At 46.3% G+C, this 27,815-nt stretch overlaps 1 protein-coding gene across 1 annotated transcript; it reads right to left on the bottom strand.

Moving 5' to 3' along the window:
* Positions 1–2,708: 2,708 nt before the first annotated feature.
* On the bottom strand, positions 2,709–21,072 carry LOC120540010 (CCN family member 1-like). Its single transcript, XM_039770451.1, has 5 exons — positions 20,817–21,072; positions 20,362–20,575; positions 9,779–10,105; positions 9,466–9,665; positions 2,709–3,686 (listed from the first exon to the last, which is right to left on the bottom strand). The coding sequence occupies exons 1-5, from the start codon at positions 20,865–20,867 to the stop codon at positions 3,381–3,383; spliced, it is 1,098 nt and encodes a 365-aa protein (XP_039626385.1). The 5' UTR covers positions 20,868–21,072; the 3' UTR covers positions 2,709–3,380.
* Between the last annotated feature and the right edge of the window lie 6,743 nt (positions 21,073–27,815).

Raw genomic sequence — 27,815 nt, 5'->3', positions numbered from 1 at the left:
CACGCAGACACGGGGAGAACATGCAAACTCCACGCCGGGAGGACCCGGGAAGCGAACCCACAGATCTCCTAACTGCGAGGCAGCAGCGCTACCCACTGCGCCACCGTGCCGCCCCCCGCTCATTTCTTATATCTAATTGGCTAACCCAACCATCCTGCTCATGACATCTGTAGGCCCCACCAGAGATGGTCTGTCTGTCTGTTTAGGTGGCGTCGGTGGCTGCCGAGTGCATCGTCGACTGAAGAACACCATTTACCGTAAAATCCCGCATAGAATTCGCACTCGTGTATAAAGCGCATGCTGATTTAGCCCAACATTTTCAGGTTTGAAAAAAAAAAAAAATGTATTTATAATGCGCACCATTAACTTTGTTCAAGATTTTCTTAACTCTTTTTAGGGCGGATATCAACGTTTGTCGACAGGAGAGGCGATTATCAGCTGTAAAAATAACTCGCCATTACGGTAAAAGTAGACCCTCTTTGCTCGGACGAATGTTCGACTCGTTAACTTCCATTATTCAACTCGCTATATCCTAACTAGAGGGTCACATGGGGGGGGTCTGCCGGAGCCAATCCCAGCCAACGCAGGGCACAAGGCAGCGCCAGCCCACCACAGGACGTCTAATCTCTACATGTGTGCGAGTCGCAAAGAGCAACCATTGGCAACGCCATTCGTGACGCGAATACGTAAAGCAAAATACTCCACGGACAACATTCTGCGTGTAGTTTATTATTCTGAATTTTAAATGGAATATTATTATTATTCTCTTATTAATATTTGAATAGAAAATTATCAGGACTCTAATTGTGTTGGGCTCCGATTTTTTGGTGCAAGTGATCTGGAGGTTAAGATCGAAAATGAACGCGAGATACCGGCAATCGGCTGATTGTGGCGCTGCTTACGTTCATCTAGCTGATGCGGTTGCCTGGGAGGACCACCACTTACGTCGACGGAGGGTACAAACTGGACTGTGTGGCACTACGACCTCTGCCGCCACTGCCAGAATAGCCCAAAAAACGGCGAACGCACCGCGAGAGTGGCCAAAGAAGCAGCAGCAGATGTTTTAGGGTTGATTTATGTGAGAAGCTATCGCTTTAAAATTCGGTCTCGTGTATAACGAGAATTTCTTCCATCCTAAAAATTTCTAAAGTGGACCGAAGAGATGATCTCTAAATGACTTGGACCAGTCATACACTCCAAAATGAGAGAGCGCGCGAGAGACTCGGCACCAAACTGAATAAATCTGAGATGGAAGGACTCCTTCATTTGTCAGAAATTGAATAGTAATGCGCTGCGCAACACTACTGCGTACCTCCTGCTCCGACATCTTGATTACAATGGACAGGAAAAGGGAGAGAAAGAGCAGCCAGCACTGCGAACGACAAGTTCATCTCTGGGTGTGTTTGTCCAATGAGTCGGGTCTACATCGCACTATTTATAAGAACAGAGCATGAAAAGTCCTGTTTATAATCGAACACCCCTCGTACAATTGTCCATTTGATGTTCCACGATTAGAAGGAAGTGTGAGGATCATCCCCGATGAGGAAAATGCGTAATAGAATTAGCGCTAAGGGTAGATGTCGTGCAACTTATGGCAATGACCTTTCATTCGTTCGTTCATTCGACTGAAAGACTGTCTTGTCAGTCAGGGCTTTGTGAACAAAATGTCCGCCCTGTTGAGCAACAATGAGATTAGGATTAGGGACAAGGAGATTCCACGGCACCCTTTTGCAGTGCACTTTGGTACCGGGACCTCCCAACAGGAAAGCAAAGGGGTGGGGGCAGTTTCCGCACCATTCAGGCGGAAGGGGATGGGGGTGTCGTGGTATGGCAGAAGGAATGTTGGGACCAAATGCGCCAACCGGATAACCCCACCCCACCACAGTAGTACCACACACAACTAAAACATTTAAATAGAAACATTTGTTACAAATGGATGAGCAATCAAAACCAAAAGAAACAAAAATAAAAAAAAAAAGCCAACTGCTCCCAATGGAAGCCTAATGCGTCTTAGTGGCTCCGACACAGTGCTTCGAAGCGTAAATTGTGCAAAAAAATAAAAAAAATGAAATCTATCCCAGGGGTGTCCAACTCCCGCAGCGGCTGCAAGTTTTCATCCGAACGCTTTTTCCTAATCAGCCTGCAGTTTTCACTGCTAATTCACTCCTTTTCCCTTCCTTTTAATTAGCCCTGTTTTTAAGGATCCAGTCCTCGGAATCGATTCGTTTCTTCATAAAATGGCAGCCAAACGGAAATGAGACGTGAAACGAGCCGACAGATGAGCAGCTAAACTGGGGCTTCAAACTCCAGCCAGTTTCACTCCAACCAGTCTCTTAATGAGAAGCCGATTCTTGCTCTTAATTGAATATCAGGTCGTGTTGCTGCTCTCAGCAGACTGGGTCTGATTTTTCTGCTTTTTCCAAGACCACCGTCAAGATGTTTTGGTGACCGGAGCAGACCCAACATGGCCGAGACCTTCACCTTTCTTTATTATCAGGTGAGCCGGTCACGTGACGGCTTGTTTTGTGTTTGGCTGCTCAATAAGGAAAAAGAAACAACGAAGGGGGTCTGAGTCTCGTCACTTAAAATGAAGGCAACTAGCAGCAAAAAACGGCTCACTAATTAAGAAGATGGTTAGAATGAAAACCTGCAGCCCACCAGGACTGGAATCGGACGTCCCGGATTTCTATTCTCTAGGAAAATGAGAATGAAAACCAATACGTTTATATAGAGAGGTGTGCAAGGACACTCAAGAGGGATGAGCCTTTTGTCTGAACAGGTCAGGCTTGACAGTAACGATTTCTCTGCTTGGGTCCAGCAGGGGGCGCTCTGTGCAGCTGCAAATGTATTTTACACAAAAAATAAAAGAAAATGAAGAAAGGAGGAGGGAGCCATGGTGTGGCACTCCAGCGTCTGCTGCCCGCAGGCTTGTCCAGCTGCTCCCTTACGGACCCGTTCCTTAGAGAGGCACCCTGGCACCACCATGACGGCGTTGTGCTCTTCTCATTTCGTGTCGAGTCGCTCCCAGCACAAAGTCTGTCTTTGCTTTTAAATAATAACTAATGGCTTATATTCAAGGTCTCGCCGGGCACCTGGCCACTGCTGTCCTCGTGTCCCTCGGGCGTTGAATGGGCTTTCAAGAAAGCAGGAAATGAGGCAAAGGTCTCGACCCCTTGACCCCCCGCTCAGAACAAGGTGCCACCCGGTTTAGGCCTTCATGGGCCCAGGCTTGGTCTGTCCCTTGGGTTTCTTATCACGGGCACCTCTGTGATCAGTGCACCTGCTTTCCTTCTTATCTCTTTAAAACAAACCAAAAAAAAAAAAAAAAAAGTCCTCGAGAAAGAAAGGAAGGAAGGAAGGAAAGAAGGAAGGGAGACCTCCTAGTCCGTGAATTTGTGCATGTCTCCGTAGAGCCGGTAAGATGGCTGCAGCCCGGCCTCGTTGAGGTAGCCGCAGTCGTCGCTGCACTTGCACGACTGGATCATCATGACCTTGCGCTCAAAGGAGTCGCCGTCTTCGCAGAGGAAACGCACGCTCACCGTCCGCGTCTTCTGGGGGGCGCAGCAGCGGCCGTCCACGCACACGCCGCAGAAGTTGGGCTGGAAGCGGCGGAGGCTCTTGCAGCCCGCGTAACTCAGCCGAGTTGGCTCTTGCGCCTTCCTGGTCCGGGTGCACTTCTTACCTTTCTGTCGAGAGAAAATAAAAAACAAAATGGAGACACGTTTATGAAATGGAAAGAAAAAAAAAAAAAAAGAAACCTCTCTCTATTATAAAAGATAGACACTGTCGCCAAGAGATTTTTTCAAGTCCCGCCCTCCTCTCCACCATTTCCGTTTCACGGCCCACGCCCGCGCTCCTCTCACCTCTCATTGGTGTGAATGCTTTTGTCAGACACACTTCCTGCGCTCTCGGCTCTTATACATTTTTTACGTTTTCCTCACTTTAAGTTCCCAATAAATGAAGACGTATTGTGTCCAAATCTTACTGAAGAATTTCATCCCGAAGGGTTAGCAACCAAACAAATGGGTACACGGGCAATCATGGCACCGAGAAATGAGGAAGTCAAATGAATGAACGCAAAAAGTGTCCATCGGTCACACGGCAAATTGGTTTAATGCGTATCAATAGACTGTGCTGAAACAGTTGGTGGTGATGGTGCGGAAGATGAAAACATCGACTTACAATATCACGAAGAATATCGACAACCGTTAACACCGTCTGGCCTTCCACCGGCCGAATTACTGTCGAGAGAAGGAAGGATGTCTCGTAATGCCTGAGTGGTGGGCTACGCCAGCGTTTCTCAACCTTTACGTATTTGCAACCCGAGTTTTCATAACGGTTTTAAATCGCACGTCCCTAAGATTTTTTTGAAAGAAGCCCACGAATACCAATTTGTTCTTTTTTAGTTAATGATATATTTTATTATACCTACTTCACTTTTATCGACACGTATCTAACTCTATATTTATTTTTCTAGTATCAGAATGTAGTTCAAGTTCATATTTTTGATTCTTGTGTTCTTTTTAGCCGCTTTTCCACTGCATAGTACGGCACAGCACGGTTCAGTACAGCGCACCTTGGTTCGGCGCAGTTCGGCTCGGTTTGCGTTTCGACTGCAGTTTATTACTGCTTTAGAGTGGGCGCGATTATTCACGTGTCGTTAGAGTTGCGCCGCCTCTACTGCTCGCTCTTCATTTTTTTTAACTTGTCCCCTACACTGTTTGTAAGTCCGATGGTAGCCGTGTGCGGCCAAGAGCTTAGCGACCTCCTGAAAAACTTTTTCATTCCGCGTCGCCCCATCCAGCTCTCGCTGGATCTGCTCCTCGGCTACCAACGAGAGGAACGTCTGTACTTCCTCAATAGACCACGGAACAGCCATTTTTGGTTAAAACCAGTTCGAACCTTCGTGGGTCTGTTGTGTCTCGTGTCGCAAGTTCAGTGACGCAGTAATGACGATTTTCTCCGGCCAATCAGTGACCAGCAGTTTACACGTCACGTTTTGGTAACGGTTCGGCACGCTTGGAACCTCGGCTGAGGTGGTACTAAAAAAAGGACCAGGTACCAGGTACTGTTCCCAGTGGAAAACTCCCCAAAAGTGAGCTGAACTGAACCGTGTCGTGCCGTACTATGCAGTGGAAAAGCGGCTTTAGTTACTTCGTGCCCCCCCACAGTTTGAGAACCACTGGGTTATGCAATGGAACGAGATTAGCTGTATTCAAAATTGGTCGAACAATTCTGACATGTAAAATGTTAAACCGGCGACAAGAAAGGTAATGCAGTCCATCTAACATGAGACACCAACGGAGATCTCGATATGCGTATTAAAATGTTTACGGCTTCCCGTTAGAAGAGCTTTTACTGGGACAAACATTCGAAAAAGTCCGTTTATTTATTAGAGAGAAAGAAACGAAAATGAGTTCACGGGCAGTTAGTTATACGTGGTGTTGTCGCGATGTAACAAACGGAATCAAAATTCATTGCGATATTGTTCAAAAAATTGATTTTACTGAAGTTTTACAGTAAAAGTGTAAGTTTTAAAAAGTATTTGTGTGTTAATTTCAAAGCCAAAGAGAACGAAAACGTTGAACGCAACGAATAACTCTAACGCATCATGCAACAATTTTATTTCAATTTATTACGTTTTGCTGTTTTTTTTTTTGCGATTGTTAATTACTCGCTGTAATGTAAAATACTTCTATCATGCATATGTAATAATTCCCATCTGTTTAAATTGTACATCCGCATCCCCATACGCGAGTGGCAGAGCCCAGCAGTGGCTAGCGTGTAGTGCCCGCCCGAGGATTGGCGAGCGAAGTGAGCAGAGGGCAGAGCCCCCTAGTATAAATAAATAAATAAAGGAGACACATATAGAAAATGGACACACATTTTGCTCGGCCTCACCCAACTAGTTTAGCACAGAAATGAGCGTCGCTCTCCTTGAACGGTTTATAAATATCAGTCAGTCATTTTGTAACCCACTCGTCCTGAACAGGGTCACGGGGGGGGATCTGCTGGAGCCCACAACATATGGCGCAAGACAGGGAACACACCCTGGACGGGGCAAACACACACCCCGGAAATGCCAGTTCACCCAACCTGCATGTCTTTGGACCATCAGAGGAGACCCCCAGACACACGAGGAGAACAGGCAAACTCCACGCTGGGAGGACTGGGACACGAACCCTGGCCTCCTTACTGCAAGGCACCAGCGCTGCCACCGTGCCACCCCCTTTGTAATGTTATTATTGAATATCGATACAACAAAAATTCTTGCCTGCACGGGCCAACCAACGTGAAACTTGTCTCCATATTACAAAAGAAATACATGACGGTACTGAAGAGGGCACGCAGGCTGGTTGGCAGCGAGGGCCAGGGACCACGAGGAGAGACGGACCTTTACTCCCAAGTCCAGAGAAGAGCAACTCGGCCGATTCAGGGCTACAGGGGACGAGTGGTGAGGAAAGATGAAGAGAGCTGAGCCTTTACAGGAGATGAAGAGGAGACCTGAGTGAAGGGTTTAAAATGACGAAGGGAATCAGACCAGTGGGTCGAGATACTGAGGGAAACGTGCCTTGTGTGTACATCCCATCCTCCAGCTGTCCCCAACCCGTGACATCACACTCGGCTGATGGATTTTTCCCACCCTGTTGGTGACACTTCTTTCTATTTGTGACATCCCAATCTCCCAGTGGAGTCATATTTCCCAAACAGCACCTCTCTCATTAGGATGTCATTTTCTCCAGATGATGTCCCTAACCCGTGACATTACACTCTCCTATTGACCTCCCGCCCCCTTTTAATAATGACAGTTTGTCCTTCCTGGATCTTTCCTCTTTATTGGCGACATTGCCCCTCCGTTCCCTAGTGACATCCAATTTCCCAAGAGCACCTCTGTCATTAGAACATCACATTCTCCAGATGATGTCTCTAACCCAGGACATCACACTCACCTGATGCCCCTCTCCAATAGTGACATTTTCCCTACAGGAATCCTCTCTCTGTTGGTGACATTGCAATCATCTGACCTGTGTCCCCTAGTGATCTCCCATTTCCCCAGAGTGTTACCCCTCTCCTTATAACGTCACATTCTGTAGACCACGTCCTTCTGCCCTTTGTGACATTCTGTAATTCAAAGCACCTTCTCCTCCTGCCCTCCCTGGCACGTTTCCCTCAGTATGCCATCCCTCCACTAATCCTGTACTGGTTGTGCCCACCGCTTGAAGGGCAGACCCTTGTTGAAGTCCTGGTAGGTGTAAGCCCATCATACCGCCTCGTCCACCGTTCCCAGTCTTAACATACGTTCCAAGAATGCCACTTCATATCTGGCCTCTGTTACCAAGTGACACACGAGGGAGCTTCTATATTTACCCGCTCGAGCTTTACGAGCCCCCAGCCCCGTTCCCACCGTGGCCCCAGACTGGAAGTCGGATGCAGAGACGTATCGCTTGACACAGGCCTGCCGCCTCTCTCGGGGTATTTATATCGGGCTGACCGGCTCGGCATGCACATTTCTTTATTCAAAAATAAACACTAAGGGGGGACACACCGATGGCTGAAGTGCTGCGCCTTGGCTCAGAAACCCCCTCCCTCCCCAATGACGTTTGGGCCATCTTAAGCAGAAGACTTGACACTAGGATTCTGGACGTCACCCAGGGCCGTTAGGGTGACGCTGACCTCTGCTGGACACGCAGGTAGCTAAGGGGCTGAACACTGGGTGGGCTTGACTGATCCCAGCAGCACAGCCCGGGGAGAAACATATAGATAAGCGACATGGTGAGTGGGATTTGTACCCTCCACGTTGTGCTCTCCGGGTCAGCACCTGTAAATATCCAGCCCAGGAGAGGCCGAGCGTTTTAGGGTCTCCATTACACTGTGTGCATAATTATTAGGCAAGTGAGTATTTTGACCATATCATCATTTTTAATGCGTATATTCCAACTCCAAGCTGTATTAACTTGAATGCTTATTGGATTTCAGCACGTCAGGTGATGTGTATTTGTGTAATGAGGGAGGGTGTGGCCTAAGGAGATCAACACCCTATATCAAGGTGTGCAGAATTATTAGGCAGCTAGTTTTCCTCAGGCAAAATGGGCCAAAAAAGAGATTTAACTGACTCTGAAAAGTCCAAAATTGTAAAAAGTCTTTCAGAGGGATGCAGCACTTTTGGAATTGCTAAGATATTGGTGTGTGATCACAGAACCATCAAACATTTTGTTGCAAATAGTCAACAGGGTCGCAAGAAACGTGTTGAGAACAAAAGACGCAAATTAGCTGCCAAAGATTTGAGAAGAATCAAACGTGAAGCTACCAGGAACCCATTATCCTCCAGTACTTTCATATTCCAGAGCTGCAACCTACCTGGAGTGCCCAGAAGTACAAGGTGTTCAGTGCTCAAAGACATGGCCAAGGTAAGGAGGGCTGAAACCCAACCACCACTGAACAAGAAACATAAGTTGAAACGTCAAAACTGGGCCAAGAAATATCTGAAGACAGATTTTTTCAAAGGTTTTATGGACCGATGAGATGAGAGTGACTCTTGATGGACCAGATGGATGGACCTGTGGATCAGTAATGGGCACAGAGCTCCACTCCAACGTGGAGGTGGGGTACTGGTATGAGCTGGTATTTTTAAAGATGAGCTAGTTGGACCTTTTGCATTGAAGATGAACTCAAAATCAACTCCCAAACCTACTGCCAGTTTTTCGAAGACACTTTCTTCAAACAGTGATACAGGAAGAAGACCATGATTTTTATGCAGGCCAATGCTCCATCACTTGCATCGAAGTTCTCCACTGCGTGGCCAGCCAGTAAAGGCCTTAAAGATGAAGGAATAATGACATGGCCCCTTCCTCATCTGACCTAAACCCTATCGAGAACTTGTGGGCACTTCTTAAACGCTAGATTTACGGGGGAGAAAAACAATACACCTCTCTGAAGAGTGTCTGGGAGGCTGTAGTCACTGCTCCACAAAAAGCTGATCGTCAACAGATCAAGAAACTGACAGACTCCATGAATGGAAAGGCTTATGACTGTTATTGGAAAGAAGGGTGGCTATATTGGTCATTGATTGATTGATTGATTTTTTTTAAATGTCAGAGATGTTTATTTGTAAATTTTGAGGTGTTTGTTTATTATTCTCACTATAACAGATGAAAATAAACAAGTGAGATGGGAAAATTTTCATTTTTCCTTTAGTTGCATAATAAATCTGCACACTAATAGTTGCCTAATAATTGTGCGCACATATGTATTCCCCTGATGATGTTCACACTCACATTTCCGTTGTGAAACATTCAGGTTTCAGGTTTATTAACATTTTGGATTGACTGATAGCACTGTGTTTGTTCCATATTAAAATTAATCCTCAAAAATACAACTTGCCTAATAATTGTGCACACAGTGTAGAGTGAAATGAGAAGCTCACCAAGTGTGACGATCGCAGGGACAGTATGGACACGTGCCTACCTTGAGCTTGCCGACATAAGCCTGGTAGCAGGGCCGGATGTTGCACAGCCGCGTCTCCTTCACAAGCTTGCACTGGGCGTTGTCGTTGGTGATGCGCGTGGACACCCCCATCCCGCAGCTCCGGGAGCACTGGGACCAGTCGGTGGTCTGCAGGATGCATTTCTTTTGCAGGGACCGGCCACTGAGTAAAGGCCTCCAAGCTGCGTGAACACAATTAAAATTGAGAGACCGTCACTTCACTAGGAATGGACAGAAAGGGGTCACCACCCGAAGAGGGGGTTGGGGACAGACTGGTGACGTGAGGACGCCTCACCTGCCATGTGCTTGTACCCCTGCGTCTTGCCAAAGTCGTAGAGCTCGTTGCTGTGGCCGTAATATGGCACCCCACTGATGTGCATTCCCTTGTAGGGCTTCTTCGGCTCCTTGTCACAAACAAACTTCTCGCAGCACTGGCCGGGCACTTTCACCAGGCGTGGGTGGGGGCAGCTGGCCGATACCAGGGGAAACTCGGTGGGACACAGCGGCACGCAGCCCACTGCCCCGTCGATGCAGGTGCACTGGTGTTTGCAGTTCGGCTGGAAGTTTTCACCGTTCTGATAAATCCTGCTGTTGTATTCGCACGTTCGGCCCTCCAGCTTGGCTGCGGGAGAAAAGTGACAATTATTAGGACATCATATTCTTTAGTGGACGACCGCTTCTCCCCCTGTGACATCACAAGCACCCAGTGACTTCCTCCCGTGTCTCTCAATCTGTGACTTCCCAACCTCCTCACATGTGGTCCCCCGTGTCTCAGTGACATCACTTTTCCAGATGACTTCCCTAACCCGTGACATCACACTCACCCTTAATAGTGACAAAATGTTGCCTATGGGACACTTCTTCCTCAGCCTCTCTATTTGTGACATCTCGATCTCCTGATGCATTTTCCCTATCTTCCGGTGACATCCAACTTCCCAAAGAGCACCGCTCCTATTATGACGTAACATTCTCCAGATGCCATCCCCTCTATATGGCATTTGGTCATATAAAGGACAGTGCGCCTCCATGCCACTGCCCTGCCATGTCTCTGTCGACCCTTTCTATCTGTGGCATCCCAATGTCCTGATGCATTGTCCCCATTTCCTGGTGGCATCCCATTTACCAAAGGGCACCTCTCCTATGATGATATCCCTAACCTGTGACACCACACTCACCTGATGACCTTTATCCCCCTAATAATGACAATATGTTGCCTATAGGACACTTCTTCCTCAACCACTCTGTGACGTCTCGATCCACCATAGTGCACCTCTCCTAAAATGTCATCACGTTCTTCAGATGTCATCCCCGCTTTATTGCATTTGGTAATGTAAAGGACCCCCATGCCATTGTCCTGCCATCCCTGGCACATCTCTCTCTCTCTCCACATGATATTCCTAACCTGTGGCATCACACTCACCTGATGACTTTTTCCCACCTCATAGTGACACCATGTTGCCCATGGGACACGTTTTCCTCAGCCTGTCTATTTGTGACGTCCCAATCGTCCCGGTGGAGTTGCATTTCCCAAACAGCTCTTATAATATTATAAACCGCTCTTATTTGTCATCCTCTAATGTAAAGGATGCCCATTGTCCTGCCATCCTTAGCGTGTCAGAAATTCCCTCTCGATTTCTCTAGTCCAATTACCCATTACTGTAACTGGAGAAACCAGTTAAAAATGTCAACCACTGCCAATGCCACAATAAGAGTAATGACAGCAGGAAGAAAGTGGGCTGCCATCAACAGCTGGGCTAAAATAAAAAGGATGCCCACCTCTGCAGGTCCTTGGCGATGAATGGCCCTTCACTGCCATCGCTGCCCTCTGTGCTCCCCCTTTAAAATGAGGGGTGATGGAGGATCATGACAAACGTCATCCTTTGGTAGAGGAGAATTAGGTGGTCTCAAACCTGCCTAATCCAGTTTAGGGTCTTAGCAGCATTAGACATAAGAGAGTAGTAAACAACATTGGCCGGGGTGCCAGTCCAACAGACACACGGCCACATGCACCGAGCCGATTGGGAATTGCCAATTAACTTAATAGGGATGCCAATGAGAATGTAGAAGGAACACCGGACTGCGATTTCCTTCTTATTACGATCACTACAATGTGGAATCCTGATTTCTCCGCTTCCCTTCAGCCATTCATTTACAGTAAGGACTCTTAAAAGTGGTTTTGGACTGAGGACCACTTTGTCAAAGTCAAAAACATGGCGCACCACCTACGGCCAACAGCAAGCCCGGTAGCGTAAACTCCTTGGTAGGATCGTCCAGCTACTCGTGAAAAGTAATGTCACGATGCAAACAAGAAGAGTTCTCACATAAACTCAAAATGGTGAATTGGTAGGCCCCCCGTAATGTCCTACTCCCAGCGTCAGGTCTTTGAGACGTGCCCTAAGGAAGCCGAGCGAGGCACAACACGTCCGACTCCTACAGCTCCTCGCTCTCTTTCTGTGTTGTAAGCCAGTTCTTATACTGCGGCTGCTCTATGAGCGACCCTGCTGGCTGGCGACTTTTTGTTGGTGTAACCCTAAGGTTTCTACCTCTCGCCTGGTGTCTTCTCTCAGGTTTGGGTAGCGTCCACTGTCCCCGTTTAAAGCCCTGCTCTGCCTGGTGCTTGGCCCTTCAAATCTGAACGGAAGGTCTACACTGCAAGCCTACAAGCCATGGATTTACATCTCCAGGTCTCGGATGTTAGCCTTGAAGGTGCTGGTGAATATAAATACGTGAGAAGCAGCATCCACACTGAATTATTAGGCTGGGTTTATACAGGGTGACACAGAAAAATGGGAACTTTGGAAATGCGTAGTGGCAGCCATGTACAGTTGGCAGCACTGCAGAACAGGGACCCTGAGCTGTAAACAATCTCGCCATTTAGTAATCAATTGCAAGGCAATCAATGGCAGCTGTGCGAGATTTGTTCGGTAACCGTGTCATCTCAAGATTCGGTGACATTCCCTGGTCCTCAAGATCACCGGATTTGTCAGTTTGTGATTTTTTCTTGTGGGGCTACCTTAAGAGTCGGGTCTACACGACTCGGCCAAGGACACCAAATGAATTGAAACAAAGAATTCAAGACGAAATGCGTGGTATCCCAGCTGAGATGTTGCAGCGATCAATGGGGAACCTCAACAGCAGATTGAAAGAATGTGTACGTACAGGAGGACGCCATCTACAGGACGTTGATAATCTGGATTACTGTCTCTTAAAAAGGCAAGCTGTAGTGGTTCAATTGCTGTCAATAACATTTTTTTTGTTGGATTTCTTCTATTTTTATTGAGTTTTTCAAAAGTTCCCGTTTTTCTGTGTCACCCTGTACTTCAGGAGATGTGAGGTGAGCGCCTGTGGACGCTGCTGCTACGCATGTGTGTACTTCACAGAAATCTGGAAGATTCCAGCAGGTGGCAGTGCGAGATACCTTCACAATGTTCTGCTTCTCTCTTGTCGCCTGAAACATCCATTAAATTCTCAGGACACCTTGCCACAATACAAAGTTTGTGAACCCTTTAGAATTTTCTATATTTCTGCATAAATATGACCTAAAACATCATCAGATTTTCACTCAAGTCCTAAAAGTAGATAAAGAGAAACCAGTTAAACAAATGAGACAAAAATATTATACTTGGTCATTTATTTATTGAGGAAAATGATCAAATATTAGATATTTGTGAGTGGCAGATGTATGTGAACCTCATGGACGATCAGTTAGTTTGAAGGTGAAATTCGAGTCAATGGGATGCCAGTCCGGTGTGAGTGGGCACCCTGTGTTATTTAAAGAACAGGATCTACCAAAGTCTGCTCTTCACAACACATGTTTGTGGACGTGTATCATGGCACGAACAAAGGAGATTTCTGAGGACCTCACAAAAAGAGTTGTTGATGCTCATCAGGCTGTTAAAGGTTACCAAACCATCTCTAAAGTGTTTGGACTCCACCAATCCACAGTCAGACAGATTGTGTACAAATGGAGGAAATTCAAGACCATTGTGACCCTCCCCAGGAGTGGTCGACCAACAAAGATCACTCCAAGTGCAAGGCACACGTGTAATAGTCGGTGAGGTCACAAAGGACCCCATGGTAACTTCTAAGCAACTGAAGGCCTCTCTCACATTGGCTGATGTTCATGTTCATGAGTCCACCATCAGGAGAACACTGAACAACAATGGTGTGCATGGCAGGGTGGCAAGGAGAAAGCCACTGCTCTCCAAAAAAACATTGCTGCTCGTCTGCAGTTTGCTGAAGATCACGTGGACAAACCAGAAGGCTATTGGAAGAATGTTTTGTGGATGGATGAGACCAAAATAGAACTTTTAGTTTAAATGAAAAGCGTGATGTTTGGAGAAAGGAAAACAGTGCATTCCAGAATAAGAACCTCATCCCATCTGTGAAACATGGTGGTGGTAGTGTCATGGTGTGGGCCTGTGTTGCTGCATCTGGGCCAGGACGACTTGCCTTCATTGATGGAACAAAGAATTCTGAATTATATCAGAGAATTCTAAAGGAAAATGTCAGAACATCTGTCCATGAACTGAATCTCAAGAGAAGGTGGGTCATGCAGCAAGACAACGACCCTAAGCACACAAGTCGCTCTACCAAAGAATGGTTACAGAAGAATAAAGTGAATGTTCTGGAATGGCCAAGTCAAAGTCCTGACCTTAAACCAATGGAAATGTTGTGGAAGGACCTGAAGTGAGCAGTTCATGTGAGGAAACCCACCAACATCCCAGAGTTGAAGCTGTTCTGTACGGAGGAATGGCGGTGTGCAGGAATGATCAGAGGTTACCGGAAACGTTTAGTAAGGAGGGTCACACCAGATACTGAAAGCAAAGGTTCACATACTTTTGCCACTCACAAATATCTAATATTTGATCATTGTCCTCAATAAATAAATGACCAAGTATAATATTTTTGTCTCATTTGTTTAACTGGTTTCTCTTTATGTACTTTTAGGACTTGAGTGAAATTCTGATGATGTTTTAGGTCATATTTATACAGAAATATAGAAAAGGGTTCACCAACTGTCAAGCACAACTGTACCTCTGAAAAGGATAAATTTTTATTGATTACATCCATCAGTCCAGGGGTGCACCCATCCCATCGGGCACGAGTCAGAAGTGATCCCTGGACGGGGCATCAGCTCATCGTAACGTGAGTGCACACACACACACACACACACGTCATTTTAGTGCCACCAAATCCGCATATCTTTGGAAGGAAACTGGATCCCACTGTGGAAACCCACCAGGAAAACATGCAAACTCCAGGCAGGGAACACCAGGGACGCGACTCTCGGAGAGACCGCATCGCTACCAGTCCGCCACCGTGTGTAATTATTAAATGAAGTTAACGACTTCTCTGTAAAATGTCACATACATACTTTAATGCATTTCATCATGAACGTGATATCGAGTAGAAATCTAAGGATTTTAATTGTGCAGAGAGCTGGAATATCAGAAATGTAAGGAGTCCTGTGGGGCGATTGCTGCTGTCAGTTCAGGTGGAAGCCCCAGAAGCGGGTAGTGATGAACAAGTGGGTCCGTTTTAAGATGACGTTTACGACGGTCTGCTTTCATGATAAAGTAAACTACCAGGTTAAAGCGAAATTTCCACTTTAATCACAAAGTAGACCTTTTCACCATGTTTGGTTTTTTTTTCCTCTACGGATCAAATACGCTGCAGTACATTCTGATGCTACTGTGAAGGTGTGAGACTTTTAAAATGTCTCGCGCCATAACGATGGGGAATATGCAACGCTTGAATATAAAAGCACCACCAATATGTCGGTATTTTGCTTCACCACATCGAACCATTCATCAAACATGGAAGCGCACACTTCGATCGCGTAGGAGCCTCAAAGCGGCTTTCTGTCACATGTAGATAGTAAACGGTGACTCTGACGTCACGTTCCGACTTGATGACACCCCGATTTTTGCAGGTACTGCAATGCGCGCGCGCGTCGCGTGCTCGTGTCAAATGAATGCTGGGAACACGTGGCTGCTATTGATGCGTGCGCGTACGCGTTTTGGGCGTGAAGTACAAGGTGGCGCAGGGAAATTTTTGAACTAGGTGTTGGCGACACTGGGGTTGTCAGCAGTTGTTTGGGATCATTGCGAGCTCGTTTAGAAACCCTTGCCTTGAATTATAATGGAGCAGTGGAGTGGTGCGTTCGTTGTGAAGGCCTCTTGTGACTGCTGCGCAAAGGGAATTGCGGCGTCATTACCAGTTAGGACGTCACGATCGTGTCCCGTCTGCTCATGCGATTAACACATGGGTGTCTAATTTCGAAGAAACAGTTTCAGCCATAAAAAAGAAGTCCCCAGGTGGAGCCACCACTTCGCATACTGCCTGTCAATCGATGGCAGCGATTGTTTGGAAGGCGCGTCATTTCACGCATGACCTCCGAGATCCCCAGATCTCCTTGTTTGATTTTTTTTTTCCCGTGGGGGCATCATTAAAGCCAAGCGTAACTGTAACCATTGCTGAAATAAAAAATAGGATTGAAGACAAAATCGCTGGCATTCCCCTTGACATGTTATGTCGAGCATGGCAGAATTTCCACAACAGGCTGTCAGAAGGTGTACGGAGAAATGGACAACACCTTCACGATGCTTTCTGCCAAATGTAAAATGAATATTGATTACCATCATTAATCGCATATCCTGTACAATACATTTCGTCATTAAATGTATTTTGTAATGTGTTTATTCGTGCATTGAACGTCAATTTAAGATTTCCCGTTTCCCCACTCCCCAGTATAAAGAGTTTGAAGAGACATCAGAAGAGAGTAGGGAGTAATCACTACCGACCATCTGGGATCGAATCGAGGAGGAGTGGTGGGGAAGTTAAAGATATCGTCTGCAAGAAAGTCAGGCAGGGTGGTTGGGGCCTTTGAGATGCTTTATGTGGCCTTATCAGCAATAACGTTCCTCAAAGAAGGTGAGCACACGGACCACCAAAAGGTCCATGGAGCACACTTTTGAGAAGCACTGAGCTGCTTAGCTACCACTGAGATCGAGAAATGAAGAATGGCCAACGACCGCCTGCTTTAAGATATAACAGTGTATGTCCACTAGAGGGAGACATTGCTAAAAGAATTCGCTCAACTCGAGAATTCCTAGGGTCAGAATTGTCACAGGGTCAGTCGTTACTTCCACGTGCTTCTCAACACGCCGCACGTCGCCATGATCAGCAGGTATTACCGTCTTACCTCGAAACTAACGGGTGGGGGTGGTAGGGGATTCCCCACACAAAACTTTAAAGCACGCAGGAGACACTCGGCCCCAGGACACGCACAAAAAGTGTGCCTAAATTTGTCTGGCCACTCGATTTGTTTACAGTGTCATTCAAGCCCTTTACAAGGAAAGAATTCGCCAGGCCAGGGCCACCAAAATAAATCTTGCTTTATTTAGTTTAAATAAACACTTAGCCTCTGCCTATATAAAGACAGGGAAATCAGAGCCATCTGCCGCATAGAATTAAGATGGACAGATGCTAAAACCGTCTCGGAGAGTAAAGTGGTGCACCAGGAGAGTGGCGATAAAGGGGTCCTCGGCAGCGGGTAGCTACGTGAACCGAAAAAATAAAATAAAATCAGGAGATCGGAAATCTCAGACCCGGACCCAAAGTCCAAAGGAGACACAAGTGGGTCACCTAATGAGGAATCAGATGGACATCAGTAACACATAAAAGTCAGGGTGATGACATTGATCAGTCTCCTTGGAGCCAGTGGGTGAGGAAACAGCTAAGCAACATACAGAAATAAAACAGCCAGGCGTCAACTGGAAGTGAGAACTGGTACAAGTGTGTGTGTGCCTGCGTGCCCTGTAATGGACTGGTACCCTATCCAGGGCTGTTTTGTTGTTGGCACCCAGTGCTACCAGGATAAGCCCCCATTCACCCTAATGATCCTCACAGATACATAGGTATGAATGGCACTGTATAATAGATGGACAAGATAGATAGGAACGGCACGATATGATTGATTGACAGATTGGGATGGCACTATATGATAGATAGATAGGTGGATGGGTAGGAATGGCACTATATGATTGAATAATAGATAGGTAGATAGTGTGGCAGTATATGATAAGATAGATGGGTAGGGATGGCACTATATGACTGATTGATAAGTAGGTAGATAGATGGCACTATATGATAGATGGGTAGGGATGGCACTATATGACTGATTGATAAGTAGGTAGATAGATGGCACTATATGATAGATGGGTAGGGATGGCACTATATGACTGATAAGTAGGTAGATAGATGGCACTATATGATTAAAAAGATAGGTGGCGCCATATGATAGATAGGGTAGGGTGGCACAATGATAGATAGATGGGTAGGGATAGCACTATTTGATTGATTGATAAATTGGTAGACAGGGTGGCACTATATACTTGATTGATAGGCAACATGCATTTTAATTTGTCCCCAGGAAGACATTTGTCTCGAGGCGGAGTATTTATCTGCTCACCACTTATTCTACATGCTGTAGATGCCCGCTCCCAGTATGTCCATAGCTCTGTTGGTCTCCTGTTCCCCCATCTCGGTCGTGTTGTCTCTAGGCGTTTGTTGCCATGTGCAGTAAACAGACAGGCGTGAGGATGCTGAAGGTCGGCAGATATAAATGAAGACGTGCAGCCCCTGAGGTCACCGAAGTGTGCTGCTGGTTTACTCAAGGTCACGCCAGTTCTGGAATGGGGTGGTGTAATGGCCCACCCGGTCTTATTTTTGGCTCAGGTGGTACACTGGGTGAGGAGTGCCGGTGTCGCTTACTTTGGGGTTAAATCAAGAGTCAGGGCCACATGGGCCGAGGTTATCCAAAGTGTCGATGACAACCAGCATAAGGTTAAACAAAGTGCCAGGATCACTGAAGTCATAGCCACAAAAAGGGCCGGAGCGGTAGACGGCAGGCGACGTATCCTCATGAACTACGTGTATATAGCAGTTATATAGAGAAACAGAACCTGCTGTAATGCTGATGCCCACCATACTAGTAAGCATACATTACAGGGTGGCACTGCTGCCTCACAAGTCCCGTGGGTTTCCTTCCGCAGTCCAAAGACATGCAGGTTAGGTGTGTGTGCGTGTAATGGGTTGGTCCTGCGTTGTTCCCGATGCTGACTGGGGTAGGCTCCAGCTTCTCTAAGGGGTAAGTGGGTTTAGACGATGTGTGGATTGTATGCACATATCTTAGGGAGCTTCAAGCAGACAATAATAAAGGAAACTGACTGCATTGTATGAACCGAATGTAAAGATAGAACAGCCGAGCACAACCTATAGATTTAAAGGCAACGTGCCAGGGCTATTGGGTCATGTCGATATCTGTTGGCGTTAAGTTACATCTGGAACTGGGATGTTCACACCCAACTATACCAAAAACAAAACAGAAACTGTATACTGGCAAAGCTGAGCATCAAATCATCACTACAAGCGTGCAAACGATCCATCCAGTGGCACTATCTGAAGTTTAGACCCTGGCACTGAGCGGCCTCCTAAATGCATTACTTTTATTGGCAAGATCAAGGTGGCACAGTGGTTACCACTGCCTCCTCGCGAATCCCAAAGCCTGGGTTCAAATCCTACAAGCCACTTGCAGTCTGTTTTGTCATCTCACACCAGCAAAGATACATGCAGTGGGTTATATGGGGGGGTTCCAAGCTGGCCCTGGGTGAGTGGACCCTGTAAAGCTGCTGGCATAGGCTCCACACCCTCGTGATCCTACTCTGAGAATGTCATGTTACGACTTGGGCTGAATACGTTTGGAATCTTCTCATGCAGACAAATTGCGTTATAATACATCCATTCATTCACCATCATGGGGTCAAATGAACATGCCATGCTAATATACAGGATATAGTGTGCCTCCATACCCATCCCCGGAATCAAATTGTTCTAGATAGTAACTGTTAATACCTACGTAGCATCACTTTTGCTAACACATCCCCATTTAAGGCATATAGTCTTATACATTTGCTTTATATATATTATATTATATATATATGTATATGAAAGGCACTATATAATAGATAGATGGATATATAACAGATGGATAGATAGAGAAGGCACTACAGGTATATGATATATAGACAGGAAAGGCACTATATAATAAAAAGATAGAAAGGGACTACCTGTATATAATAGATGAATAGATAAGAAATGCATTTATCAATAGGTAGGCTGGTTGGTAGCCAAGACACTATATAATAAATACTTTAGTGTCACACCAAGCAGGTTCTTTCCCCAAGTACCATTATAGCGCCAACCCCTTTTGGATTTGTTAAACTTCCACTGAGTAAGTGTGACCGGCACAGCTGTTTTAGACACGGCGACGGACATCATGATCACTGCTGTGAAGTCAACACTCCCATAGCGGGACAGGACACCCAAGGATCATACAGACCCTTGTTAAGTAGACCTGACATTTTCATTTACGCCAAGATTGGCTGCGCTACATTTGTGTATTCTCACTTTGGACGGCTTTCTCAATCTGCCTATCTGAAGTGGCATATGGTGCTTGTAGCCATCCTTTATTTAATATAGCGCCATAACCGGCATACACTGCGTAGATCTTTATTACTTGGCTGATGTCTTTCTTCCCCTAGGCGACTTACAACATTTCAGATACAATTCGTTGCATTTTCCAACCCCCTAACTGGCTTGCTGATGGTCACACGGTGTCACTAGCGGGATTTGAACCCGCAGCCTCGGGGCAGCTAGAAGTGCAAAGCTTAACCACTACGCCACGCTGCCTGCCTTCATAATGTCAATGGTTATACCACAACCTCGAAACACTGGAATTCACATTTTCAAAAAGCATTGAAGATAGCGCTGCGTCTCCGTGCAGTAATACTAGGGAACTGCAGCCCACCTTACCTCGGCAGATGCCTCGATTGCTACGGTGGTCAGCCCCGAAGTTGCACTCCAGCCCCTTGTGGTGGTCGCACGGCTGCTGGGGGCCGCAGTCCTCGTTCAGTTGACGGGCGCACACTTTACAGCAGCCGCAGCCGTCCGGTACCGCACTCACCCCGGGTGGGCAGCGCACGGGCTCTGCAGGGCACTTGCATTGTGAAGGACAGGCACTCTGTACCTACAGGATTTGATACGAGAAGAAAATGATGGCGTCAGTGACATCTTAATATTTACGCATCTGGGCGGAGCGGATTGATCTTTCCAAGTGTCTACATGTTGGCACCCGTGCTCTTGATCTTGATTATGAGCCCTCGGGCGTTAAAGGGCCCGTCAGAAATCATTAAAACAGAAGAGGAGTGACAATTTGGGACAGAGTGCTCCTTAATATCACCCACACATCCCTTTCCCCGGTGACTTACCATAGACAGCCCAGCGAACACCAAAAAGACCGTGAAAAGCATCTTCTCCATTTAACGAGAAACGACAACAAAAGTGTCAACAGGTCTTCGTCACGTAAAGATCCGGACTTTCAAAGCAAAGGTGAAATACTCCGGCGTTTCAATTTTTGGTTGGTTCCCGAAATACAACGTGGAACAGCCGCAACTGTTTTAAAAAGAGGAAGATTTGCGTTTTGAAAACACGATAAGATTTTATCGTTCACTCCACGAGCCCCCAAATGCTTTATCTGCTACAGGGAAGTGCAGCGCGCACCAATTTATAGAGCGCAGAAGTGGCTGGCGGAGCCACGCCCACCACAGCGGCGTCAGCCAATCGACGGCTGGGCAGTGCGCCAGTAAGTGCATTCCAAGCGGCGGGGGGAGGGAATGTGAAAGAGGGCGTGTCTGAGGCAGTGAATGGAGTCATTCATAAAATTGGAGAATTACTACATTCCGGCTGCCCGCACCGGATCAATACAACGCTCGGGCTCGATAAGAGCGCAGACGGTCCCCGGCGTGCTGCCCACGCACAATGCAACAGAAATAAAAACACATAAAACACTTTGGTGGGGGGGGGGGGAGGGTTCTGGGGTAGGAGAAGCAGCGAAATGCAACTGAAGAAAAGCAAGACAGCGGTGCTAAAATTACAGCGGGCAGACAAAAACGGCCGGTCTCAGCAGAGCAGGTGGAGAAGGCGTGCGCGCCAGCGAGGGTCTCTTTTGCGATATGTCAGCAACGTGATTACTATTCCTCAAGGCCTCGTCATTAAGCTTGATTAAAAGATCTCAAACCCGTTAGATTAAAAAAAAATAATAATAATAAACACACATCGCGGGTATCGGTGGCGCAGCCGTTAGCGCTCCCGACTCCTTGGCTTAACTGGCCGCTCAGTTTCTGTCGGCGTGGAGTTTGCTTGTTCTCCCTGTGTTCGTGAACTCTCGAACTTTCCTTCATATGTCTCAAACACTTGAGTGGTTGATTGGCATTTACAGTATGTGACTGTGCCCCTATTTGTATTGAAATCAGACTTAAAACACATGCTTTGATATTAAACAACGTGGAAAATATTTAAATGTACTATTTTGAAGTTACATTTTGCCAAATACAAAATATGAATCAGAAATCCAGGCCAGTTCTTTGAATGCTTCTGCAGAGTAGGCAATGTCATCAAAAGTATGGACTGACGCGGCTGGCTTAATCCAGTTTGGGATCATGGTGGGGAAGGCAGGCTTTATTGGATATAGCGCCTTCTCGTATCAAACACCATCCCCAGCCGCTTCATAGCACGATGCGTTCTATATGCGTTCTTTATCACTTCTGTTTTGTGTGGGGGGGGGCTCAGCATTAGTCAGACATCCTCTCCAGGGTGACTTCCTGCCTTGCGCTAAGTGATGCCAAGGTGGGCTCCAGCCATCATGAGCTTGAATTGGATTAAGTGCCTGTATATAGCAAGCAGCTTTCAAAAAATGAATGTAACCTTTTGAAAATGTGTGGTGTAGTGTGGGAGCTGATGTTTTACTGTGCCATCCCTTAGCCACCTAGCCATGCTGCCTACCTGACAAACCTTTTAGTATAGCGTCTTTCCACAGTGACACTTGACAGGACTTGAAATGCTGTTTCCAGATGGAGCACTGGCAGGTTGAGTGGCTCACTCGGGGTCACACAGCAAGTAGTGAGGAGTGTTGAGCTGGCAGCCTGGCATTGCATCACACTGAATTAGCCACTAGGGCACGTTTTCTGAATACTGTAGTAGGCATAGCGCCTTTCCATATACAATATAGTACTAATGTATGCGATGGGGGCACTGGCAGGTGAAGCAGCTTATTTAGGGTCAGGCAGTGGGGGGCATCAGACACGGTTTAAGTCATCAGCTCCAACACTATACCACACATTTCATTCACTTTTTGAAGCTCCTTATTTTCCATCACAACTTCATGAAGTGCCACCCACCACATTCTCCACGGGCAGACAGGGCCATCATAGGATCATCTGGTAATGTTAAGTTGAACCCACCTTACCCGTGGTGGCAGCTTTCAAGCAGACAGGGTCTTTGGTGTTCCCATCTTTCAGCCTCCAAAAAATTTCCTCTCAAGATGGAGAGCATACTGGTTCAGACCCTCAGCTTTAAGACCCCCCCCCCAACACACACTTTAAGAAGTGTGCAGCCCCTCAAAGACCCTTAAGGCAGCACCGCCTGTGACCTGCTGGCTCTTAGTGACAGGGTGATCATAAGCAGTGCTAACCCCGCTGGCCAGCTGTGCTCAGACTCATTCAGAGGTGACACTGGCCACAGTGGGGTCTGTCGGGTCAGTCCACTCGATAGCCCAGCCGTCAGTGACCCCCCTCAGATTAGGTGACACGAGACTCAAGTCAAAGGCTCTCCAGGACATCTGGACCCCTGCTGTCTGACCAGTGCTGCCTGGACTGGCTGTGGCTGCTAATGACACCGACCTGAATGTATGTATTGTGAGAACAGAAAAGATGTGAAGGCGCTATATAGGACAGACGGATTAGGAAAGGCGGCCTTGAAAGGGATTGACGGACATGGAATACTTTATTGAAATGGAGAAGATAGTACAGAGTTAACAGACCAAAGAGGACGTCTGTGACAGAAATGAAAAAAATCATTTAACAGATGTGAAAGGCACTATATAACAGGTAACACACACTTTAGTAAATGTATAATTATATATGTATATAGAAAAGGAAGTATATAGCAGACATGACGGGTGCCATGTAATAAATGGGCAGATATAAAAGACTCTACTGAATACAAATAAAGTGCAGTACAGACAGGCACAAAATAAAACATGTAACGTGTAATCAGTGGGAAACAGCATGTGACAGACATAAAGACGCTTTAAGAGCCACTATATGCTATTTAATAGATGACCCTAATGACCTGATAAATGAATAAAAACTACAATATGATAAGATATACAGATAGGTAGGAGTGAAAGGCTCTATATAACAGAAAGACGTGAAAGTCAATATATGATAGACTGATATAAAAGGCACTATATAATAAATACATAAACTGAAAGGCATTTTATAACAGATGTGAAAGGCAGTATATAATAGTTACAGAGAGAGAGAGAAACATAAAAGACACTAAATAATAGATATATCGATAGATTTGAAAACCACTATGTAATAAGTGCATAGATAGAAAGACATGAAAGGCACTATATGATAGATAGACGTAGAAAGATGTGAAAGGCACATAGCAAAGTCAGTATATGATAGAGAGATAGATAAATATGAAAGGCACTATATAACTGATAGATAGATAGATAGATAGGAAAGGCAGTATATAATTCATAAGACAGTTAGATAGGAAAGGCACTATATAACTCATAAGACAGATAGGAAAGGCACTATATTACTGATAGATAGATAGATGTGAAAGGCACTATATAATAGATATATAGAAAGAGGTGAAAGTCACTATATAACAGAAAGATAGCAAAGTCAATATATGAGACATAGATAAATAGAATACATAGATATACTGTAAAAGGCACCATATAATAAATACACAGACATGAAAGGCACCATATAACTGATGTGAAATTAATTACATAATAGTTACAGAGGGAGACAGACATAAAGACACTATACAATAGATAAACAGATGGTTATGAAGGCCACTATGTATTAAAAGCATAGACAGCTAGAAAGACGTGAAAGGCACTATACAGTATAATAGATAGATAGATATGTACAAAATGCACTATATAATAGATAGATAAATAGAAAGACATGTAAGACACTTTATAATAAACACCCAGATAGACTTGATATAACAGATAGACATGAATGGCACTATATAACCGATACCTGAATGGATAGTTTGACGGATATGAAAGGCACTATATAAGTCACACGTGTAGGATGCCTAACAGCTGCCCAGACCTGACTACAGTTGTGCCCTCCAACCTGCTGCCTCTTCCAATTTCTGACATTCGCACCTGCTGTGCCAAGGCCAATTACTGCAAGTGAGCCCCGTGCCACCGCCTTGGCACTCAAGCTCTAGCACCAAATTGCCGTGACCAGTGGTGTCGTAGTTGGCAGGACGGCTCAGGTGTTGGGGAGTGGCTGTGGCTCGAGGTGTCGTGGCCAGTGACCTGCAGTTTTGGTCACAGTGTGTCCCCTCTGTGGCTTTGGATGGCACTTCTAGGGCACTCTGCTGGCTGCCCTCTTCACTCAATAGCAGATTCCTTTATTTATTTTTTTGTCGTTGTTCAGAATGGAGGTGACCTCTTCACCCTGTGGGCAGTCACACACTACCACCGTGTCCCTCACATGTCCTCACACAGGTGGCCACATCAATCTGTCGTCAACCGATGACCTTGGGTCACACTTCGGTCATTTCCACAGTGGGCACCTCCTGAGCAGCTGCTGCTCCTTCCACTGAGTTTCAGAGCCCCACATCGGCTCTGCTGGGGACTCGAGAGCATCCAGTGACAGGACTTGGGGACACCACATCACGGACTCCCGAGGGTCACGGCAGCAGCCATGCCTCCCTCCTGACACTCAAATGTCTTTCCTGACAGAAATACTCATTTGGTGTTTGGCGGGAGGGGGCTTGTGAAGAAATTCTCCAGTCTGGCCAAAAAACGCAGACAATCTGAAAAAGCCATTAGGGCTGCCGCTCCTGTGTGATGATATCATCTGCTGAGACTGAAAACAATGAAATGGCCAGCCGGCCGGCCGTCGTCTGCATTCCCTGCGGTGGGGATGTGAGTGGCTGACCGGTGGGTTTTCTGGAGGACCTTTTCCCAAATAGACAATGGTGTTCTTGTTCCCCATTCCCTCGTAAGGTTCGTATGCGCTGAAGTCCTCGCTCTTACCGCTGTGCAGGACTTCTCGACACCTGCTTGTGTCTCTTGCAGGGCCACCAGGTCACCAGAGCCCAGCCGTAGAAATGACAGGTGCAACACGCACATGGACAGGGTCAAATGCCTGTGGTTGGGGGAGTGGGGGTTAGATTTTAAAGAAGCGGCTTCAACCCAAAATAGGACATCAGTGCAAGCAAAGACCCCCGGCACCCCCCAAACACCACTTTCATGTTGCAGCCCCAGTAGGAGCCACCAGGGTGCAGCACTGAGCCTTTGTGATGCCCTGCTGCCTGTTAACCCCGACTTTGGAGTTTCATTGTACCCATATCAGCCTCGGAAGGGGCAGCCCAGCCAACACCATGACTTCAGGTTATATAGTGCCTTTCATACATTTTTCACCATTTCAGCACAGGCGTCTGATGTGATTTTTGCAAGGGTGGAGTGGAGAGGAGACTTGAACCCCACAGCCTGCTGCCTGACAGTCCAGTGCCGTAACTGCTGCGCCACCCTGCCATCCATTCCTGGCGTTCTTTATTTTTTTCTGCCTTCACTATGAAGTACACAATGTCTAGTTTTATGAAATATGGGATTTATCCCTTGGCATACACGTTTATAAAAGTTTAGATGCATTACAAAAATAAAAAAATCCAAAACAATACCAATAAAATGTTACAACTTTAAAAACATTTGAACCGTCCCACTGCCAATATTAACACGATTTCCTCTGAAGTGCAACAATGTCCATCTTTTCAAATTCTTCCTTATATAATTCTTCTCAATGATGTGGCGTTAGGTCTTAATTAACCTACATATATGTTTGGCCACCAGGGGGCATCCCAGAATGCCCACAAATATAACAGACCTTTTTTTTTGGTGGTCTCTAGGCAGTACACTGGGGTCCCTGTCGCTCTTCTCAGTGAAGACCACCCATACCTGGCATTACCCACTGCCAGCAGGACTCCCTCCTGCCATGTCAATCCAATACCCCACTGCCATGTCTTATACAGAAGTGGGCATCTAAATGTGCAGTGGCACCACCTGGTGGTCAGGCAGCATATTACTTTATAGACATTTGCTCTGAGGGCAGCTCAGGCTGAAATGGCCTGGCGATCTTTGCCTTTAGTCACCATGTTTGTAGCTCTACTGTGCAGTCACACTGCATGTCCAACCACATTTATTTCTTATAGCGCCTTTGATCACCACCTCCACAACTGGGCCATGCGGGCACACAGCCTGCTCACAAACATGTCTTCTCTCTAACGCCTGTAGTCACCCGTTTCATAGTTTTGCTATGTGGGCATATCGCCCGTTAAATAAACGTTACTACTACTTATGCTGTAGATAGATAGATAAGAAAGGCACTATATAATAGATAGATAGGAAAGGCACTATATAATAGATAGATAAGAAAGGCACTATATAATAGATAGATAGGAAAGGCACTATATAATAGATAGATAGGAAAGGCACTATATAATAGATAGATAGGCAAAAACAACTATAAAACCTAAGATTCCCATAAATTCAAACTGTTAAATAACATTTGCTCGGCCTAGCTTGCCTGGTCCTGAGCAGAGGGCGCACTTGTACAGTAATGTGTTTTGGGGGTCTTTGGTAAAGTACATTTGGTGGTCCGTGGTAGTGTGTCATCTTTTTTTTTTTTAAAACAGTGCACTCAGGCTCCAGGTGGGCTTAGGGGTATGCAGTCTCTTGAACGAGCGTCCCGTGGCCGTTGGTGAGGGGACTGGCGGAGCTCGTATTGACTCGCGGTCCAGTCGCTCTCCTCATTAGCGCTCTGGGGTTTCATAATTTTGATGTATTTGTGTGTAAAGAGCCTGAGCAGGTTAGACAAGAAGGAAAAAAGAACGAAAAAGAAGTGAAAGAGAGAGAGAGAGAGAGTCCAGAGGTTAAAGAAAAGGATAAGGAAAGAGAGGAACGCCGGGATCGTGGCAGAGTGAATGCCATTGAATGGTGTCCAGAGGTCCAGAAGTGAACCCGTAGGGAGCGGGTGAATGGCGCTTGTGGGGCAGGGTCTCTCCTGCTCCCTTTGTGCTGCGAGTGGCTCCCCCTGTAGACCGAGGGATGGTGGTGGGAGAAAACAGCGGAGCTTGAGGGGCTCTCAGCTGACGGCAGAGCAGTG

The sequence above is a fragment of the Polypterus senegalus genome, chromosome 12 (genome assembly GCF_016835505.1).
Source record: "Polypterus senegalus isolate Bchr_013 chromosome 12, ASM1683550v1, whole genome shotgun sequence".
NCBI classification, from domain to species: Eukaryota; Metazoa; Chordata; class Cladistia; order Polypteriformes; family Polypteridae; genus Polypterus; species Polypterus senegalus.
Note: the sequence above shows the minus strand (reverse complement) of the source record. Positions and strands in the feature narration are given on the sequence as shown.

Coding starts and splice junctions, on each gene's coding strand:
- LOC120540010 (XM_039770451.1), bottom strand. CDS start 20,867: ATGGAGAAGATGCTTTTCACGGTCTTTTTGGTGTTCGCTGGGCTGTCT. Junction 20,576..20,816: donor TGTTCGCTGGGCTGTCTATG/GTAAGTCACCGG, acceptor CAAATCCTGTAG/GTACAGAGTGCCTGTCCTTC. Junction 9,666..9,778: donor GGGGTACAAGCACATGGCAG/GTGAGGCGTCCT, acceptor GTGTTCACGCAG/CTTGGAGGCCTTTACTCAGT.